At 50.6% G+C, this 21,157-nt stretch overlaps 1 protein-coding gene across 4 annotated transcripts in view; it reads left to right on the plus strand.

The window, feature by feature from the left end:
• The window catches only part of patj (PATJ crumbs cell polarity complex component), a 251,504-nt gene that overhangs the window by 220,259 nt on the left and 10,088 nt on the right, over positions 1 to 21,157 (plus strand). For all 4 annotated transcript variants that reach the window (XM_075486127.1, XM_075486126.1, XM_075486129.1 and 1 more), the window contains 9 exons: positions 10,325 to 10,521; positions 13,801 to 13,892; positions 14,279 to 14,363; positions 14,588 to 14,782; positions 14,852 to 14,947; positions 16,823 to 16,906; positions 17,168 to 17,237; positions 17,308 to 17,414; positions 17,504 to 17,587. In XM_075486127.1, coding sequence (XP_075342242.1) covers positions 10,325 to 10,521; positions 13,801 to 13,892; positions 14,279 to 14,363; positions 14,588 to 14,782; positions 14,852 to 14,947; positions 16,823 to 16,906; positions 17,168 to 17,237; positions 17,308 to 17,414; positions 17,504 to 17,587 — 1,010 coding nt within the window. The remainder of the gene's footprint in view (positions 1 to 10,324; positions 10,522 to 13,800; positions 13,893 to 14,278; positions 14,364 to 14,587; positions 14,783 to 14,851; positions 14,948 to 16,822; positions 16,907 to 17,167; positions 17,238 to 17,307; positions 17,415 to 17,503; positions 17,588 to 21,157) is intronic.

The raw sequence follows: 21,157 nt of genomic DNA on the forward strand, positions 1-21,157 counted from the left end.
AGGCCTCAGTTAGCATATTAAAGGTTAAAGGTCACCCCAAGGTCAGAAACCCAAGAGCTACATCTCAGACTCTGCAGGCCTCAGTCAGCATGTTAAAGGTTAAAGGTCACCCCAAGGTCAGAAACCCAAGAGCTACATCTCAGACTCTGCAGGCCTCAGTTAGCATGTTAAAGGTTAAAGGTCACCCCGAGGTCAGAAACCCAAGAGCTACATCTCAGACTCTGCAGGCCTCAGTTAGCATGTTAAAGGTTAAAGGTCACCCCAAGGTCAGAAACCCAAGAGCTACATCTCAGACTCTGCAGGCCTCAGTTAGCATGTTAAAGGTTAAAGGTCACCCCAAGGTCAGAAACCCAAGAGCTACATCTCAGACTCTGCAGGCCTCAGTTAGCATGTTAAAGGTTAAAGGTCACCCCGAGGTCAGAAACCCAAGAGCTACATCTCAGACTCTGCAGGCCTCAGTTAGCATGTTAAAGGTTAAAGGTCACCCCAAGGTCAGAAACCCAAGAGCTACATCTCAGACTCTGCAGGCCTCAGTTAGCATGTTAAAGGTTAAAGGTCACCCCGAGGTCAGAAACCCAAGAGCTACATCTCAGACTCTGCAGGCCTCAGTTAGCATGTTAAAGGTTAAAGGTCACCCCAGCCAAACAATGTGAATAATGAGGATTAAAGTCCCGCTTTGTGTTTAGTGCTTCCTGGTTTTAATGAGCGACGGCTTGGTTCTGAATAGGTGTAGATGAGCCTCGGCCTGTTCCTCTTCCACGTATTTCAGTTTCATTCAGTTATTTATTCATCGTTTCCCCCTCCAGGGGAATATGAAGCACTTCAGATGTATTTTTATAGTCTGCAGACTTGTTCCCAGGACAGTGATGATGCTTTGTCGTCAGATCTGAGAGGAAGAATAAAGCTTTCAGACTTACAGGTAGAGTCTGAGGTCGTCTGATTCATCCTCTGGAGACGCTGCAGCTCCACCTCCTGACGGATGATGGACAGCTCAGCAACAAGAAGAAGCTGTCAGCTGCATTTTAAAACCTCTTTATCAAGCCTTTACTTTACCAGCAAACATTTCCATTTAAAACTGTTTTTACGAGGTTTTTATCTCCAATACGGAAGTTTTACTCTGAATCCACAAAGTCTTAAAGTGTCTGTTCATAAAGTCAGTTGAGTTGGAATCTGGAAACTGCTCCATGAATGTTAATCTGTGTTCAGCCTCTCCAAAGGTAATTAAATCAGAGGAAACCTGATTGAGTCACTGAGAACTGGGTCATCGCAGCAGCAAACAGAATGTGTGAAGAAACCACAGAACAGAACATCTGTTAACCTGAAATGTTCCGCTGCAGAACCTTTAAAGCTCTGATTCTGGCTTTTATGCTTTTAAAAATAAATAAGATAAATCAATCAGACTTATTAACATTTTTAAATCAGACCAAACATATTTAATTCATGATTAAACCAAACATATCTGATCAAATATCATATGAACCCAATATAACTCAAAACCTCAAATAAAATAATATAGTGCAAAATAAACCAGAAAAAACACTTAAACAGAAAAAAGGACCAGAGGAGATGGCAGGTAAAGGACATGGGGAGATGGCAGGTAAAGGACATGGGGAGATGGCAGGTAGAGGAACAGAGGAGATGGCAGGTAAAGGACATGGGGAGATGGCAGGTAGAGGAACAGAGGAGATGGCAGGTAGAGGAACAGGGGAGATGGCAGGTAGAGGAACAGGGGAGATGGCAGGTAAAGGACCAGGGAAGATGGCAGGTAGAGGAACAGAGGAGATGGCAGGTAAAGGACATGGGGAGATGGCAGGTAGAGGAACAGAGGAGATGGCAGGTAGAGGAGCAGGGGAGATGGCAGGTAAAGGACATGGGGAGATGGCAGGTAAAGGACATGGGGAGATGGCAGGTAGAGGAACAAGGAAGATGGCAGGTAAAGGACCAGAGGAGATGGCAGGTAAAGGAGGAGATGGCAGGTAAAGGACCAGGGGAGATGGCAGGTAAAGGACCAGGGGAGATGGCAGGTAAAGGACCAAGGAAGATGGCAGGTAAAGGACCAGAGGAGATGGCAGGTAAAGGAGGAGATGGCAGGTAAAGGACCAGGGGAGATGGCAGGTAAAGAACATGGGGAGATGGCAGGTAAAGGACCAGGGAAGATGGCAGGTAAAGGACCAGAGGAGATGGCAGGTAAAGGAGGAGATGGCAGGTAAAGGACCAGGGGAGATGGCAGGTAAAGGACCGGGGGAGATGGCAGGTGAAGGACCAGAGAAGATGGCAGGTAAAGGACCAAAGGAGATTGCAGGGAAAGGACCGGGGGAGATGGCAGGTAAAGGACCGGGGGAGATGGCAGGTAAAGGACCAGTGGAGATGGCGGGTAAAGGACCGGGGGAGATGGCAGGTAAAGGACCAGAGGAGATGGCAGGTAAAGGACCGGGGGAGATGGCAGGTAAAGGACCAGAGGAGATGGCAGGTAAAGGACCAGGGAGAGATGGCAGGGAAAGGACCGGGAGAGATGGCAGGTAAAGGACCAGAGGAGATGGCAGGTATAGGACCGGGGGAGATGGCAGGTAGAGGAACAGGGGAGATGGCAGGTAAAGGACCAGGGAAGATGGCAGGTAAAGGAGGAGATGGCAGGTAAAGGACCAGGGAAGATGGCAGGTAAAGGACCAGAGGAGATGGCAGGTAAAGGAGGAGATGGCAGGTAAAGGACCAGGGGAGATGACAGGTAAAGGAGGAGACGGCAGGTAAAGGACCGGGGGAGATGGCAGATAAAGGACCAGAGGAGATGGCAGGTGAAGGACCAGAGAAGATGGCAGGTAAAGGACCAGAGGAGATGGCAGATAAAGGACCAGAGGAGATGGCAGGTAAAGGACCAGAGGAGATGGCAGGTAAAGGACCAAAGGAGATTGCAGGGAAAGGACCAGGGGAGATGGCAGGTAAAGGACCAGTGGAGATGGCGGGTAAAGGACCAGAGGAGATGGCAGGTAAAGGACCAGGGGAGATGGCAGGGAAAGGACCGGGAGAGATGGCAGGTAAAGGACCAGAGGAGATGGCAGGTATAGGACCGGGGGAGATGGCAGGTAGAGGAACAGGGGAGATGGCAGGTAAAGGACCAGGGAAGATGGCAGGTAAAGGAGGAGATGGCAGGTAAAGGACCAGGGGAGATGGCAGGTAAAGGACCAGGGAAGATGGCAGGTAAAGGACCAGAGGAGATGGCAGGTAAAGGAGGAGATGGCAGGTAAAGGACCAGGGGAGATGACAGGTAAAGGAGGAGATGGCAGGTGAAGGACCAGAGGAGATGGCAGGTAAAGGAGGAGATGGCAGGTGAAGGACCAGAGGAGATGGCAGTTAAAGGACCAGAGGAGATGGCAGGTAAAGGGCCAGGGGAGATGGCAGGTAAAGGACCAGAGGAGATGGCAGGTAAAGGACCAGAGGAGATGGCAGGTGAAGGACCAGAGGAGATGACAGGTAAAGGACCAGAGGAGATGGCAGGTATAGGACCGGGGGAGATGGCAGGTCCGTTTACAATGAAAATGGCCGAGTAAAAGTTCCGTACCCTTCTCCATGTTTGGTGGATCCGCCGATTACTTTCTTTTCCGGTTCCACAGCAGACAGCAACAGACTTTTACAAAATAAAAGCCTGTGAGCAACAGACTTTTACAAAATAAAAGCCTGTGAGCAACAGACTTTTACAATAATAAAATAAATAATAAAACAGGTCCGTGGCGTAGTGGGTACAGCAGGCGCCCCGTTTACAGAGGCTATAGTCCTCGCTGCAGCTAGCTCCGGCTCCTTTCCATTAAAGGCACAAAAGCCCCCCAAAAAGTCGAGGATGTTGAAGATTTATACACATTTGGATTTATGATTACTGGTTTCCAGCTGTTTGGAGTCGGAGGATACCTGGCATGTCAAGAAATTAATAAAACGTGGGCAGCGTTTGAGGGGGTCGGCAGAGCAATCAACACTCAGACTGAGATGCTCCGTGAGCAGAATGGGAAGCTGAATGCGACCCTTACACAGGTTCAGCAGGCCGGCTGAGGTTGCTGGACTCAGAAGAGAAATGGAATAAATCTGGGAGAAAGCTGATCGCTCGGACCGGGCGGAAAGGTCCTGGAATTTGGCTTTACATCCCACAATTTGGCTGTTTGGATTCGCCATTGAGACGCACCAGCAAAGACTTCAAGGCAGGCGGAAATAATAAAGAGTCTGTCTGACCCAAACAGTTTTTGTTATCTCAATCTGGCTCCCCTGTGCTGGCCTTGGCTGCCAGCTGCAGCTTCTCCTGGATGCTATGTAAATAAGACGCTCTGCCTCCCCTTCCTGAGGACTCCTGTGGAAACGGTTTAGGCTGATAAACTTTCCATCGCATTATCGAGGACAATGGCCTCTGAGACAGTGCTTCATGGACTCCCACACCTCCTCACCGGTCCCAATGGTTGAATTGTGTATGTTTTGCTTTTTTTGTGCTGAGGTTTTTTGCAATCTCAAACTGTATCCTGGTCAGGGTAAAGTGTGAAATATGATTTTCCTCCTCTCACCTAATGTGGTATTTTCGCCCATCACTGAGCTGCATGGCCACGGTCACCCGTCTCCCTTGTTTTGTTTTTACGTTGTCTGTCTGGATGGATCGTACTGGAAATGCTTGTAATTATCGGCGTTAAATAATTGACGAGTTAACGCGATAATAACAAGTTAACTCGCCCAGCCCTAAAAAAGAAAGCAGAATAAGATGTTTTCTTGTGCCAGAGGTTGTAAACTCCTCTTCCTCTGCTGCCCCCCCTCTCCTCTCTCTGTGGTTTCTCCTCTTCCTCACTGGTTTATCTGCAGTGGTCTGACTGCAGCTTTCCTCTGAACAGCTTCTGCTGCATTTACTCTGTCTTATATTTTACATTTTGTCCTCGCAGCCTCTCATAAGGTCAGCAAAGACTGATCCATCATCAGGGATCGTTCAGCTGGTGTGAGGGAAAGGATTTCTGCTGCAGAGCTGGGAACTGTTGACTAAGCACTAAACACATTTCAGTCTGACATCCATCTCATGTTGGCCCAGACAGATGATAACCGGCTGCTCAGTTAAACAGCTGTTCAACACATCTGGAATCCTACCAGAGAAAAGCAGCAATGTTCCGTCAGCATTCTTCTCCATCTGAATTAATGTCACATTATTTTCCAACTAAAATGGTCATTGTGCTGCTTGCATTGCACCAGATGTGTAAAAGTTCACATTAACGGGGCTGTTGCTGCCCGTGGAGACGATTTACATAACATCCAGGAGAAGAAGCTGCAGCTGGCAGCCAAGGCCAGCACAGGGGAGCCAGATTGAGAAAACAAAAATTGTTTGGGTCAGTCAGACTCTTAATTTTTTCGCCTGCCTTGAAGTCTTGATTTAACCCGGCGGGTTAAACCTGTGCTGCTGTTCACCGTCAGAGTTCTGGATGTTGGTCCTCCTGTCTGTGGTCCAGATCTGGGTTTGTTGGTTGTTCCGTCACAATGAATCACCACGAAATATGAGTCCTGTGGTTCTGTTTTTTTTTTTTTTTGTACTTTATTTTTATAGAAAGAAACAATATACAGAGAAACATAGAACAAACAGTCGGTCACCTACACATTCATTCAGACATTATGCTGATGATACAACTCGGTTCATACAGTAATGGCTCAGTGAGCAGCTCTTAAGGCCACAAACACAATCCATATTTCCCAGTATTGCGAATACTTATCGATCCGTAGACTTAGCGGAAAGGTTATCCTTTCCATATTCTGAATATTTGTCCCAACATCTGTCCGGTCTGTCTCTGTTGGGAGGTGAAGCTAGCAGCCATTTCCGGGTCACAGCTTTCTTGCTGGCTGCTAATAATAGTTTTTAAAGATATTTGTCTGGCACCAGTAGATGGGGTGCAATACTGCTTAGATGGATTGTGGAAAAAGAGCAGTGAATTTCATCACCAAAAATATTTTGGATTACCCGTGTGATCTCTTGCCAGTATGGCTGAATAGCCTTGTTACCTCATCTGTTGAGCGTTTCTTATTGGATCGAATACGGTAAAAAGGACAGTGTTGAAACAAGTTCCTTATTGTCCTTTTTTTTGTACATGTCAATGAATATGTTAGTTAAGTTGGGCTCGTATTCCTCTGTTGGTTTTATCTCATCATTAATAGAAGACCTGATCTGAAGACGCCTAAAGAAATCCGATTTTTCCGATTCATATGTATCCGAAATGAGTCCCGTGGTTCTGATCGGGCTGTGAGTGTTGGATCAATAAGCTGTGATAGCAGAACAGCTGGCTCCCTGAATGAAATGATGATTCTCCATCTGTTTCCCTCCTCCTCCACCCTCTGATGGCTCCTGTTCTCTGTATGTTTTCATGCTGCAGCTCTGAAAGCGAGCCCCAGATGATGAATGACTGGAGGCACGTTCGGAGTTTAAAGGGACATGACGCTGTTCTCAGAGTTCATCTGTAACTCGGAGAGATTCTGCCTGTTCAGGAAAAAGTTCTGAGCAGAATCAGGGAGTCACAGCAGGTGGCTGCAGAGCAGCTCCCGGTTTAACTGGCCTTTATTACAGTTTGTTCCAGTTTATTACAGTTTATTACAGTTTATTACAGTTAGTTACAGTTTATTACAGTTTATTACAGTTTATTACAGTTTGTTCCAGTTTATTACAGTTTATTACAGTTAGTTACAGTTTATTACAGTTTATTACAGTTAGTTACAGTTTGTTCCAGTTAGTTACAGTTTATTACAGTTTATTACAGTTTGTTCCAGTTTATTACAGTTTATTACAGTTAGTTACAGTTTATTACAGTTAGTTACAGTTTATTACAGTTTGTTCCAGTTTATTACAGTTTGTTCCAGTTTATTACAGTTTATTACAGTTAGTTACAGTTTATTACAGTTTGTTCCAGTTTATTACAGTTAGTTCCAGTTTATTACAGTTTGTTCCAGTTAGTTACAGTTTATTACAGTTTATTACAGTTAGTTACAGTTTATTACAGTTTATTACAGTTTATTACAGTTAGTTCCAGTTAGTTCCAGTTTATTACAGCCGCAGCTCATGGGGAGCTGAGGGGGAGGAGGGTCAGTGAGCAGGACAGATTGTGATGGATTCAGAGGGCTGGAGCAGGGAGGGAGGGAGCAGAGCCTCAGTATCTCAGCAGCCGCTCGCTGCCTCAGTATCTCAGCAGCCGCTCGCTGCCTCAGTATCTCAGCAGCAGCTCGCTGCCTCAGTATCTCAGCAGCAGCTCGCTGCCTCAGTATCTCAGCAGCCGCTCGCTGCCTCAGTATCTCAGCAGCAGCCGGCTGACTCACTCAGCTCCTCCTGGGGGAATCAGAGCGCTGCTTTCAGCCCGGAGCTGAGACGACTCTCCCAGCTCCACATGTGGATTTACAGCCGAGTGTGAAGAGCGGAGGATGGGCCATGCTGCCGCCGGGTTAGTGCGTCTGTCTGTGTGTGTGTGTGTGTGTGTGTGTGTGTGTGTGCGTGTGTGCGTGTGTGTGTGTGTGTGTGCGCGTGCGTGTGTGTGTGTGTGTGTGTGTGTGTGTGTGTGTGTGTGTGTGTGTGTGTGTGTGCGTGTGTGTGTGTGTGTGTGTGTGTGTGTGTGTGTGTGTGTGTGCGTGTGTGCGTGTGTGTGTGTGTGTGCGCGTGCGTGTGTGTCTGTGTGTGTGTTCTGCTGGTTAAAGTGTCGGCCGCTGTGATGTGTCGGCTGAGTGTGTGAGGTCACCTTCTGCTGCTCTGCAGGGCTGTGAGCAGAACAGTGAACAGACTGAGCAGCAGGGGGCGCTGTGGTGTACATGAGTGTTCAGAGCAGCAGATCAGCTCAGAACCAACACATTTCAGCATGTGCTGGTTCTGAAGGATCCTGTTGAGGCGCTGACCTGCAGGTCCTGGTTCCTCACCTTTTATCGTCTCCTGTGCTGCTGCGTGACATCTGACATGAGCCGCATTCGGACAGAGAAGTTCTAAGAACTGTTTCAGTTTGCATTCCCACATGAGTCGGACCTGATGGGGTCTGATGCGGCCCAGCCGTCTGCGACAGCGACGTGTTACTTTAGCGCCACATTCAACAACAAAACAGAACAAAACAAAACCCGGTAAAAGTAAGGAGAGAAGAAGAAACACCACCAAGAAGCTAACATGGAGAGCGGGGAGGCCACCGTGTTCATGGTCTGCATGATGGTGATATTAATCATGGACGATCACATCGGGCGTCTAACATGGAGGCTGGAAGAGCTCACAGAGCCACCAAGGGGCGGAGCTACCGACCACCAAGGGGCGGAGCTACCAACCACCAAGGGGCGGAGCTACCGACCACCAAGGGGCGGAGCTACCGACCACCAAGAGCGGAGCTATGTTTATGTTTATGTTTCTGCATTTAGCAGACGCTTTTATCCAAAGCGACTTACAAATTAGGATATAACATTACAGCTAACATCAAAGCTAACAATAAGCTACATAGAAGCAAACCACTAGTAGGACTGTGTCAGAGGTGACAGGGGTGACAGTGTAGAGATAGAGTGCAGACATAGAGGGAAGTACAGAAAGATAAAGTGCAGTAGAGGGAGTAGGGAAGTAGAAGGTAAGTGCTATGATAGGAGATGCTCTCTGAAGAGCTGGGTCTTCAAGAGTTTCTTGAAGATAGACAGGGACGCCCCTGTTCTGGTAGCGTTCAGTAGGTCATTCCACCATTGTGGAACGACAAATGAAAAGAGTCTGGATTGTCTTAAACCAACCACCAAGGGGCGGAGCTACCCACCACTCTCCAACAAGGATGGGTCGGGGCTCACCGCTTTGGGCCAAACTCCATCAGAGAATCATCCATAAGTTCAGCAAATGTTCCTCAGAGTCTCAGAACTTTGCTCCCACATGTGCGAAGGTGGTTCTATCACTTCACTTCAGTCTGTTGAGCCCAGCCTCATGGTTCTGTTTGCTGGACCCGAGTCACAGTGAGAACAGCTGGATCCGCCTCTGGAGGAGCCTGATTCTGTGTCAGAACAGAATGTTCCTGAGTGGAGATCCTCCCACCGTCAGCTGTGCTGCTGATCCGTGCAGGAAATGGAGAAACAAACTCATCCAGCAGTTAAATGTATGTGAGATCATTCAGGCCGGACTGCTTGTTCCTGTCAGATGAAGCATCGTTCCCTCTGAAGAGTCCGTGTTGCACAGCATCCTTTGTTATTATAAATAAAGTTATATTGAGCTGGATGCAGCCTGGGCTCAGAAGGCATGAAGCAGAAACATGACTGCTCTGTTTGATCATCACCTCGGTGCTCACAGGGATGCTGCAGCAGAGCCGGTAACCCGGTTCTGTTCCAGGTTCTGCAGCACAGGACTGATGCTGGGTGAGGGGGGGGGGCAGCAGCTGTCTCTGTTTGGCTGCTGCTGCGTCTCCTCTCAGAGGAACAAAGATTCAGAGCCTCAGTCCTCCCTGCATCAACCTGCAGCAGGACACATCTGCATGCGTCTGTCTGGTTCAGATGGAGCTCTGCGTGTGTTCTGGCCCGGTTCTGGCCCAGTTCTGGCCCGGTTCTGGCCCGGTTCTGACCCGATTCTGGTCCGGTTCTGGTCCGGTTCTGGCCCGGTTCTGGTCCAGTTCTGGCCCGGTTCTGGTTTGGTTCTGGTCCGGTTCTGGCCCGGTTCTGGCCCGGTTCTGGCACAGTTCTGGTCCAGTTCTGGCCCGGTTCTGGCCCAGTTCTGGTCCAGTTCTGGCCCGGTTCTGGCCCAGTTCTGGCCCGGTTCTGGCCCAGTTCTGGCCCAGTTCTGGCCCAGTTCTGGCGTGATCACACGTCCCAGCTGGAACAATCAGCAGCAACGTTCCCTAAAGTCGTATTTCAGAGAATCCTCCCGGGCCCCGACCTCAGAATCCAACATGGCCGCCCTGTGGTCACAGCTGCAGCAACGAGCTGCTCATTATCACTTCTTCTTCTTCTTCGTCCTCACATCAGCCACATGGCGCCGTGTTCGGGCCCGTCAGACAGAAAGGTCAGAGGAGGCGGAGCTGCAACAGCTGGCGCCAAACAGACGACTCGTGCTTCAGTTTCGTTCTCTCCAAAGTTTCAACTTGTTTTCCATGCGTCAGAAGCAGCTCTGGTTCATCAGAGCTCCTCAGGACATGTTTCCATCTCATTGAACCGCAGCTTTACTCTCAGCTCCTCTTCCTGTAATGACCTCCTCTCTCACATCTTAACTCCTCCACAGTCTCACCTCTGTTACTCTGTTGATTCCACCTTTATGTGTCCAGAGTCATTAGGAGTTACCTCAGATCCACAGATGCATCCTGGGAAAGGAGGCGGTGCAGGTTTAACAGAGCTCCTGTGACTGTGTCCTCAGAGCGTTGGTGTGAGCGCTATGGAGACCTGCAGGGGGCGCTGCTGTGCGTGGAGCTGGAGAAGGAGCGCCAGGGTCTGGGCCTCAGCCTGGCCGGGAACAGGGACCGATCCCGCCTCAGCATCTTCGTGGTGGGACTCCATCCCGGGGGGCCGGCCGCCCGCGATGGACGCATCCGGGTCGGAGACGAGCTGCTGGAGGTGAGAAGCTTTAATTACTCTCTCTCTCTAACCTGCTCAGTCTCTCTCTAACCTGGTCAGTCTTTCTCTAACCTGGTCAGTCTCTCTGTAACCTGCTCAGTCTCTCTCTAACCTCCCCAGTCTCTCTCTAACCTGCTCAGTCTCTAACCAGCTCAGTCTCTAACCAGCTCAGTCTCTAAGCTGCTCAGTCTCCCTCTAACCTGCTCAGCCTGTAACCTGCTCAGTCTCTTTCTAACCTACTCAGTCTCTAACCTGCTCAGTTTCTCTCTAACCTGCTCAGTCTCTGACCTGCTCAGTCTCTCTCTAACCTGCTCAGTCTCCCTCTAACCTGCTCAGTCTCTGACCTGCTCAGTCTCCCTCTAACCTGCTCAGTCTCTCTCTAATCTGCTCAGTCTCTAACCTGCTCAGTCTGTAACCTGCTCAGTCTCTCTCTAACCTGCTCAGTCTCTAACCTGCTCAGTCTCTCTCTAACCTGCTCAGTCTCTAACCTGCTCAGTCTCTCTTTAACCTGCTCAGTCTTTAACCTGCTCAGTGTCTAACCTGCTCAGTCTCTCTGTAACCTGCTCAGTCTCTAACCTGCTCAGCCTCTAACCTGCTCAGTCTGTCTCTAACCTGCTCAGTCTCTGACCTGCTCAGTCTCTCTCTAACCTGCTCAGTCTCTCTCTAACCTGTTCAGTCTCTAACCTGCTCAGTCTCTCTCTAACCTTCTCAGTCTCTGACCTGCTCAGTCTCCCTCTAACCTGCTCAGTCTGTAACCTGCTCAGTCTCTCTCTAACCTGCTCAGTCTGTAACCTGCTCAGTCTCTCTCTAACCTGCTCAGTCTGTAACCTGCTCAGTCTCTCTCTAATCTGCTCAGTCTCCCTCTAACCTGCTTAGTCTCTAACCTGCTCAGTCTCTCTTTATCCTGCTCAGTCTCCCTCTAACCTGCTCAGTCTGTAACATGCTCAGTCTCTCTCTAACCTGCTCAGTCTCTAACCTGCTCAGTCTCTCTGTAACCTGCTCAGTCTCTGACCTGCTCAGTCTCTCTGTAACCTGCTTAGTCTCTCTCTAACCTGCCCAGTCTCCCTCTAACCTGCTCAGTCTCTGACCTGCTCAGTCTCCCTCTGACCTGCTCAGTCTCTCTGTAACCTGCTTAGTCTCTCTCTAACCTGCCCAGTCTCCCTCTAACCTGCTCAGTCTCTGACCTGGTCAGTCTCTCTCTAACCTGCTCAGTCTCCCTCTAACCTGCTCAGTCTCTCTCTAATCTGCTCAGTCTCTCTCTAACCTGCTCAGTCTGTAACCTGCCCAGTCTCTCTCTAACCTGCTCAGTCTCTAACCTGCTCAGTCTCTCTCTAACCTGCTCAGTCTCCCTCTAACCTGCTCAGTCTCTCTCCAAGCTGCTCAGTCTGTAACCTGCTCAGTCTCCCTCTAACCTGCTCAGTCTCTAACCTGCTCAGTCTCTCTGTAACCTGCTTAGTCTCTCTCTAACCTGCTCAGTCTCCCTCTAACCTGCTCAGTCTCTCTCTAATCTGCTCAGTCTCTCTCTAACCCGCTCAGTCTGTAACCTGCTCAGTCTCTCTCTAACCCGCTCAGTCTGTAACCTGCTCAGTCTCTCTCTAACCTGCTCAGTCTCTAACCTGCTCAGTCTCTAAGCTGCTCAGTCTGTAACATGCTCAGTCTCTCTCTAACCTGCTCAGTCTCCCTCTAACCTGCTCAGTCTCTAACCTGCTCAGTCTCTCTGTAACCTGCTTAGTCTCTCTCTAACCTGCTCAGTCTCCCTCTAACCTGCTCAGTCTCTCTCTAATCTGCTCAGTCTCTCTCTAACCTGCCCAGTCTGTAACCTGCTCAGTCTCTCTCTAACCTGCTCAGTCTCCAACCTGCTCAGTCTCCCTCTAACCTGCTCAGTCTGTAACCTGCTCAGTCTCTCTCTAACCTGCTCAGTCTGTAACATGCTCAGTCTCTCTCTAATCTTCTCAGTCTCTCTCTAACCTGCTCAGTCTGTAACCTGCTCAGTCTCTCTCTAACCTGCTCAGTCTCTAGCCTGCTCAGTCTCCTTCTAACCTGCTCAGTCTCTAACCTGCTCATTCTCCCTCTAACCTGCTCAGTCTGTAACCTGCTCAGTCTCCCTATAACCTGCTCAGTCTCCCTCTAACCTGCTCAGCCTCCCTCTAACCTGCTCAGCCTGTAACCTGCTCAGTCTCTCTCTAACCTGCTCAGTCTGAAACCTGCTCAGTCTCCCTCTAACCTGCTCAGTCTCTAACCTGCTCAGTCTCTCTCTAACCTGCTCAGTCTCTCTCTAACCTGATCAGTCTCACTCTAACCTGCTCAGTCTGTCTCTAACCTGCTCAGTCTCTAACCTGCTCAGCCTCCCTCTAACCTGCTCAGCCTGTAACCTGCTCAGTCTCTCTCTAACCTGCTCAGTCTGTAACCTTCTCAGTCTCCCTCTAACCTGCTCAGCCTCTAACCTGCTCAGTCTCTCTCTAACCTGATCAGTCTCACTCTAACCTCCTCAGTCTGTCTCTAACCTGCTCAGTCTCACTCTAACCTGCTCAGTCTCTAACCTGTTCAGTCTCCCTCTAACCTGCTCAGTCTGTAACCTGCTCAGTCTGTAACCTGCTCAGCCTCTAACCTGCTCAGTCTCTGTAACCTGCTCAGTCTCTCTCTAACCTGTTCAGTCTCTCTCTAATCTGCTCAGTCTGTAACCTGCTCAGTCTCTCTCTAACCTGCTCAGTCTGTAACCTGCTCAGTCTCTCTCTAACCTGCTCAGTCTTTAACCTGCTCGGTCTTTCTCTAATCTGCTCAGTTTCTCTCTAACCTGCTCAATCTCTCTCTAACCTGCTCAGTCTCTCTCTAACCTCAGTCTCTAACCTGCTCAGTGTCTAACCTGCTCAGTCTCTCTCTAACCTGCTCAGTATCTCTCTAACCTGCTTAGTCTCTAACCTGCTCAGTCTCTAACCTGCTCAGTCTCTCTCTAACCTGCTCAGTCTGTAACCTGCTCAGTCTCTCTCTAACCTGCTCAGTCTCTCTCTAACCTGCTCAGTCTGTAACCTGCTCAGTCTCTCTCTAACCTGCTCAGTCTGTAACCTGCTCAGTCTTTAACCTGCTCAGTCTCTCTCTAACCTGCTTAGTCTCTAACCTGCTCAGTCTGTAACCTGCTCAGTCTCTCTCTAACCTGCTCAGTCTGTAACCTGCTCAGTGTCTAACCTGCTCAGTCTCTCTCTAACCTGCTTAGTCTCTAACCTGCTCAGTCTCTAACCTGCTCAGTCTCTCTCTAACTGCACCTCCGTCTGTTTCTGTTAGATCAACAACCAGGTTCTTTATGGGCGGAGCCACCAGAACGCCTCGGCCATCATTAAGAGCGCCGCCTCCAAGGTGAAGCTCATCCTGCTCAGGTAGGACTGCAAAGCATGATGGGAGTTAGCTTCAGCTGCTTGTGTCTCACTCTGAACCTGCTTTCAGGTTCAGGAACCTGCTGTCTGGTCATACTTTCAGATACTCTCAGATACTGATTAAAGAGGCTCTGCCTCCCAAACTGGCAGCTGGTTCCACAGAGAGGGGCTGAGTGATTTATCTGAGGATAAATGTCACCGCGGCGGTGAGTCGATGGATGCTGACGGTGCAGTCGCCTTGGAAACAAGCTGTCACTCTGCAGGGTCCACACGGACTGTGGTGATGTCGTCTGTGCACGTGTCACTTCCTGCTCTCTGGTGACATCGTCACTGGGAGGACCGCCCCCTCTTGCAGCTGAAACTAAAACTCTTTCTTTGTGTTTCTGTAGAAATGAAGACGCCATAAACCAGATGGCTGTTGCACCCTTCCCGATCCCCCCTCCTCCACCCAATCGAAGCCCCGGCAGCCCAGAGGTAACCACACACACACAAACACACAACATCACAGCTTAAAGTCATGTTATTGATTACCTGGTGACAGGTGAGGGTATCAGAGGTGGATAGAGCCCTCAGGCAGCACTGCATCAGAAACTATAACCATCAATACGATCAATACGGCCACCACCATCATTACTGTTAGACTTTAGATAATTAAAAACGACCTGAAGTAGTTATCCTGGTATTTCTATGTGTGTCAGTGTGTCTCTCCAGCTGTGCTCGGTGACTCCGCCCCCTCTGATGGGCCCCGCCCCCTTGACGTGCCCCGCCCCTCTGACAGTCTGAGGCTCCACCCCACTGACGGGCCCCGCCCCTCTGACAGTCTGAGGCCCCGCCCCCTCGACGGGCCCAGCCCCTCTGACAGTCTGAGGCTCCGCCCTTCCTCGGACACGCCGGTCAGTGTTAGGCTCAAAGTGAAACTTAGCGGTGATGGTCTGTCAGCTGATCTTTGGTCTGTTGAACAGGACGAGACGCCGAGCGATGAAGCCGAACTTAACGAGAGGAACAGAAGTGGCGGCGGCGCCCGGGTTAGCGTGACGGAGCCGGAGAGTTTCAGAAAGGTTCGGGAACACAAAACGCCTTCCTAAGGTTCCATGCTGAGGAAACAGCCTTAGCGTGTGCAACACACACCGTCAGGGCAGCTTAGCGTGTGCACCACAAACCATCAGGGCAGCTTAGCGTGTGCACCACACACCGTCAGGACAGCTTAGCATGTGCACCACACACCGTCAGGACAGCTTAGCATGTGCACCACACACCGTCAGGGCAGCTTAGCGTGTGCACCACACACCGTCAGGACAGCTTAGCATGTGCAACACACACCGTCAGGACAGCTTAGCGTGTGCACCACACACCGTCAGGACAGCTTAGCGTGTGCAACACACACCGTCAGGGCAGCTTAGCGTGTGCACCACACACCGTCAGGACAGCTTAGCGTGTGCACCACACACCGTCAGGACAGCTTAACGTGTGCAACACACACCGTCAGGGCAGCTTAGCGTGTGCACCACACACCGTCAGGACAGCTTAGCGTGTGCACCACACACCGTCAGGGCAGCTTAGCGTGTGCACCACACACCGTCAGGACAGCTTAGCATGTGCAACACACACCGTCAGGACAGCTTAGCGTGTGCAACACACACCGTCAGGGCAGCTTAGCGTGTGCACCACACACCGTCAGGACAGCTTAGCGTGTGCACCACACACCGTCAGGACAGCTTAGCGTGTGCAACACACACCGTCAGGACAGCTTAGCGTGTGCACCACACACCGTCAGGACAGCTTAGCGTGTGCACCACACACCGTCAGGACAGCTTAGCGTGTGCAACACACACCGTCAGGGCAGCTTAGCGTGTGCACCACACACCGTCAGGGCAGCTTAGCGTGTGCACCACAAACCGTCAGGGCAGCTTAGCGTGTGCAACACACACCGTCAGGACAGCTTAGCATGTGCACCACACACCGTCAGGACAGCTTAGCATGTGCAACACACACCGTCAGGGCAGCTTAGCGTGTGCACCACACACCGTCAGGACAGCTTAGCGTGTGCACCACACACCGTCAGGACAGCTTAGCATGTGCAACACACACCGTCAGGACAGCTTAGCGTGTGCACCACACACCGTCAGGACAGCTTAGCATGTGCAACACACACCGTCAGGGCAGCTTAGCGTGTGCACCACACACCGTCAGGACAGCTTAGCGTGTGCACCACACACCGTCAGGACAGCTTAGCGTGTGCACCACACACCGTCAGGACAGCTTAGCGTGTGCAACACACACCGTCAGGGCAGCTTAGCGTGTGCACCACACACCGTCAGGACAGCTTAGCGTGTGCACCACACACCGTCAGGGCAGCTTAGCATGTGCAACACACACCGTCAGGACAGCTTAGCGTGTGCAACACACACCGTCAGGGCAGCTTAGCGTGTGCACCACACACCGTCAGGGCAGCTTAGCGTGTGCACCACAAACCATCAGGGCAGCTTAGCGTGTGCACCACACACCGTCAGGGCAGCTTAGCGTGTGCACCACACACCGTCAGGACAGCTTAGCGTGTGCACCACACACCGTCAGGACAGCTTAGCGTGTGCACCACACACCGTCAGGGCAGCTTAGCGTGTGCACCACACACCGTCAGGGCAGCTTAGCGTGTGCACCACACACCGTCAGGGCAGCTTAGCGTGTGTGCAACATGCCAACATGGCGCCCTGCAGTGTGACATCATGTTTCCTCTGTGGACAGTTCAGGCCTCAGGCGCTCAGAACCGATAACGCCGGTCCTCAGAACCGGAGGCGGAGCTTAGCTGTTTAAAGTGGGCCGTCCTTCTTCCTGCTCTCAGTGTTTAGGTGTTTAGTCCCAGAAAGCTGCTTCTGCTGACTGAATCGGGGCGTGACGCCTCCCCTTGACCCACTCTGCTCTGCTTCCTCCTGCAGAGGCTGAAAGAAATGAGTCCAGAGAATGAGCTGCAGGATCCAAGGGCCCCACTGGAGCTTCAGGTGAAATCACAATCAGTTCAGGTAACTGTGGCTAAAACGGTTGATTTATTTGATTTAAAGAAGTAAAAGTTCAGAAACAAACCACAGAAACACACAGGAAACATTGTTTCTTCTTCTCATAGAAAGCCAGAATCAGTCGATCAATAAATGTTAACAAATTAAGGTTGTGGATATCTTTAAACGCAATTTATTTATTAGGATGCAAGTTTGTACTGACTCTGTGTTTTAGAATCGCCGTCAGATCTGCAGCCGATCAATAAGTTTGATCTGCTCTGTGTTCAGTCCTGCAGCTCAAACAGCAGCTACAGGAAACCGGCAGCAGCTTCTCCCCCTGCGACCAGCCGCGACCGAGGTAAAGGCTCGTGCACACACACACGTGCGCACACACACAGACTGCCTTTAATACCCCACCTGCTCCTCAGACCCGTCCTGCTGCCCCGTGGTTCCCGGTCAGGAGACGCTGCTGGAGATCAGCAAAGGCCGATCTGGACTGGGACTCAGCATCGTGGGAGGAAGAGACACACAGCTGGTACACATCTGTTTAGATCCAGTTATCACATGACTGTTAACCCGGATTCAGCACAAACACGTCTGATTGGTTCTGCCATCTTTTCTCAGGACGCCATCGTAATCCACGAGGTTTATGAAGAAGGAGCTGCAGCCAGAGACGGGCGGCTGTGGGCCGGAGACCAGATCCTGGAGGTACTGATCCATACAGATGTTAGAGCTACAGATACAGATACAGATGTTAGAACTACTGATACAGATGTTAGAGCTACTGATACATCTGTTAGAACTACTGATACAGATGTTAGCTTCTCATAGAAGCTGTAGAAGCTGTGGTTCAATGGGTTCTATGGGCTCTATGGCTGCTAGCTCCGCGGACTCTATGGCTGCTAGCTCCGCGGACTCTATGGCTGCTAGCTCTGTGGCCTCTATGGCTGCTAGCTCCGTGGACTCTATGACTGCTAGCTCTGTGGCCTCCATGGCTGCTAGCTCTGTGGACTCTATGGCTGCTAGCTCTGTGGACTCTATGGCTGCTAGCTCTGTGGCCTCCATGGCTGCTAGCTCCGCAGACTCTATGGCTGCTAGCTCTGTGGACTCTATGGCTGCTAGCTCTGTGGACTCTATGGCTGCTAGCTCTGTGGCCTCCATGGCTGCTAGCTCCGCAGACTCTATGGCTGCTAGCTCTGTGGCCTCCATGGCTGCTAGCTCCGCGGACTCTATGGCTGCTAGCTCTGTGGACTCTATGGCTGCTAGCTCTGTGGACTCTATGGCTGCTAGCTCTGTGGACTCTATGGCTGCTAGCTCTGTGGACTCTATGGCTGCTAGCTCTGTGGCCTCTCTGGGCTGGGATGCTGGAGAGATGAGGGAGGAAGTGTACAGCACGCTTACCTTTTCTGGCTCCATGCTGAAAGTGTTCAGCGCCGCACACTCCTCGCCTCATCCCAGATGTGTGATGTTCTCACAGCCCATGTCTCGCGAACTTGCTTCTTGATAACAAAAAAGTTCCTTAGTGTCTAAGTTCCTTAGACACCTGAAATTTTTTCCCACGAGCTGCAGTCCCCCAGAGTTTCATAGTTAGCTCCCAGCACGCCTCAATGTCCGCCGCGTCCATTTCTGGTGAGATCCTTCTGTTACGGTACGTGGGTTAGCGAGGCGTAAGGACACGAATGCATGGCGTCAAAAACAAGACTTGATTTATTAATCAAAAACAGAACAAGGTTAACATAAGGCCGGATGACAAGAACGAAACTATGAAAACAAAACATGATCATGAGAAAACAAAAGACTTGACTTAACTCGATTTGGCGTGGCGTGGCTTGGCGTGGCTTGGCTTGGCTTGGCTTTGCTTGGGTTGGCTTGGCGTGGCGTGAAGGTTGAATGTGCAAGGATCTCACCCTGACTGTGAGAAAACAGGGAACCTAAATACTGTGGGGACTGAGGAGAACTTACAGGTGATGTGAGGCAGACATCTCGGGTGGATGTCGATGCACCACCTTAAGCTCAACCTGGACAAGACTGAGCTGGTGTTTCTCCCGGGGAAGGGCTGCCCGTTCAGAGACCTGGCCATCACCATGGATGACTCTGTGGTGACATCAACCCGGACCGCGAGGAATCTGGGTGTGACCCTGGACGACCAACTGTCGTTCTCGCCAAACATGGCATCAGTGACCCGTTCCTGCCGATTCCTCCTCTACAACATCCGGAGGATTCGCCCCTTCCTCACCGACAAGGCAGCTCAGGTGCTCATCCAGGCTCTGCTCATCTCCCGCCTGGACTACTGCAACTCGCTCCTTGCTGGCGCCCCGGCTTCTGCCATCAGACCTCTGGAGCTGGTTCAGAAAGCTGCTGCTCGTCTGGTGTTCAACCTCCCCAAGTTCTCCCACACCACTCCCCTTCTCCGCTCTCTACACTGGCTCCCTGTAGCTGCAGCATCCAGTTTCAGACTCTGGTGCTGGCCTACAGGGCAGTGGAAGGAGCAGCTCCTTCATACCTCCAGGCTGAGGTCCAGTTTCAGACTCTGGTGCTGGCCTACAGGGCAGTGGAAGGAACAGCTCCTTCATACCTCCAGGCTGAGGTCCAGTTTCAGACTCTGGTGCTGGCCTACAGGGCAGTGGAAGGAGCAGCTCCTTCATACCTCCAGGCTGAGGTCCAGTTTCAGACTCTGGTGCTGGCCTACAGGGCAGTGGAAGGAACAGCTCCTTCATACCTCCAGGCTGTGGTCCAGTTTCAGACTCTGGTGCTGGCCTACAGTGGAAGGAACAGCTCCTTCATACCTCCAGGCTGAGGTCCAGCCCTACACCCCCGCCCGCCCGACCACTTCGCTCTGCGGCCACCAGGCGCCTGGCTGCCCCGTCACTCAGGGGTCCCTGCGCACGATCGACACGGTCACGGCTTTTCTCTGTTCTGGCGCCCCGATGGTGGAACGATCTCCGACTGATATCAGGACAGCTGAGTCGCTGCCCATCTTTCGCCGTAGGCTGAAAACCATCTCTTCAGGAAAAACTACCCTGATCCGCCCTCTTAGGACAGCACCTGCGCCGTCCTAGTTCCTTACGCACTTATTGTTTCCTCCACCACTGGCACCCTCTATATTTTCATTACCCCCTACCCGAACCAGGGTTTGCATCCCCACCCCGCTGTGACTGGTGTGCAGTTGGTGAGAGGCTGAGGTATCTGACTTATCGCACTTACTCTAGCACTAGTTTAGCTCTTAGCTGTTTGGTAGTGGAAGGAAATGCACTTATGATTTCTTGTGACCTGAAGTTCTTTTGCCTACCGATGTTGAACGCACTTATTGTAAGTCGCTTTGGTTAAAAGCGTCTGCAGAATCACCGTAATGTAATGTAATGTAATGAGTGAAACTAATGACCTGAACATGGGGAGTGAGAGAAAACAACAGCAAAACTAAAACTAAACATGAGCTAGAAAACTAAGGACTAAACACCAAGACATGAGAAACTAAAACCTGATAAAACACAAAACTAAGAACTGAAAACATGGCGCCAAACCCCATGTTGGTGACAGAAATCCGGCTTCTGAAACCGTCCCAGCAGCCCCAGAGGATCCAGCTGGTTTGGATCCCTCCTGCATGGAAACCCTCAGCTGGACTCAGCTGCTCTGTTCAGGCTCCAAACTTCCATCTTTCTGCATCTTTCAGTAAAAACACTAAAGTGTTCATTAATCCAGCTGAACTCCCCATAAAGCTGCTCTCATTCACACATTTTTCTGTTTCTTCTGTCAGAAACTGGGACTGAAAATCAGCCCATTGAGACTCTGAGTCAGCTCACTGAAAGCGTCTCCAGACTGTCGCTCTGCTCTAATAAAATCCTGATTTTAGAACCTCAGAATCAGCATTAAAGCAGCTTAAAGACGGCGTCTGAGCAGAGAACTCAGCTGGATTACAGGGACCAGGACCTCCCACAGAGGAGCTCAGAGGCAGGAAACTGGCAAACTGGGACAAGGATCCCAGTCCGGTTAGATGGAACGTGACTCGGCTGTGTTGCTGCCCAGATATACCCTTAAAGGCTCCTTGCAAAAATTTGAGAGGATTTGGACCCCCTTTCTAGAATATTACAAAAGCTTACAAACTCCGTTAAATGAGGATTAAGACACCAATACAGAAGTGAGAACGGAACCCCCCCCCCCCCCCCTTTCCCTCTTCAAAGTATTATTATTTATTTATTTATTTATTTATTTAATCTTTTAATTAATCTTACTTTATTCTATTTTACCCTTATTATCATTATTATTACTACTATTGTTATT

The sequence above is a fragment of the Odontesthes bonariensis genome, chromosome 15 (genome assembly GCF_027942865.1).
Source record: "Odontesthes bonariensis isolate fOdoBon6 chromosome 15, fOdoBon6.hap1, whole genome shotgun sequence".
Classification (NCBI taxonomy): Eukaryota; Metazoa; Chordata; class Actinopteri; order Atheriniformes; family Atherinopsidae; genus Odontesthes; species Odontesthes bonariensis.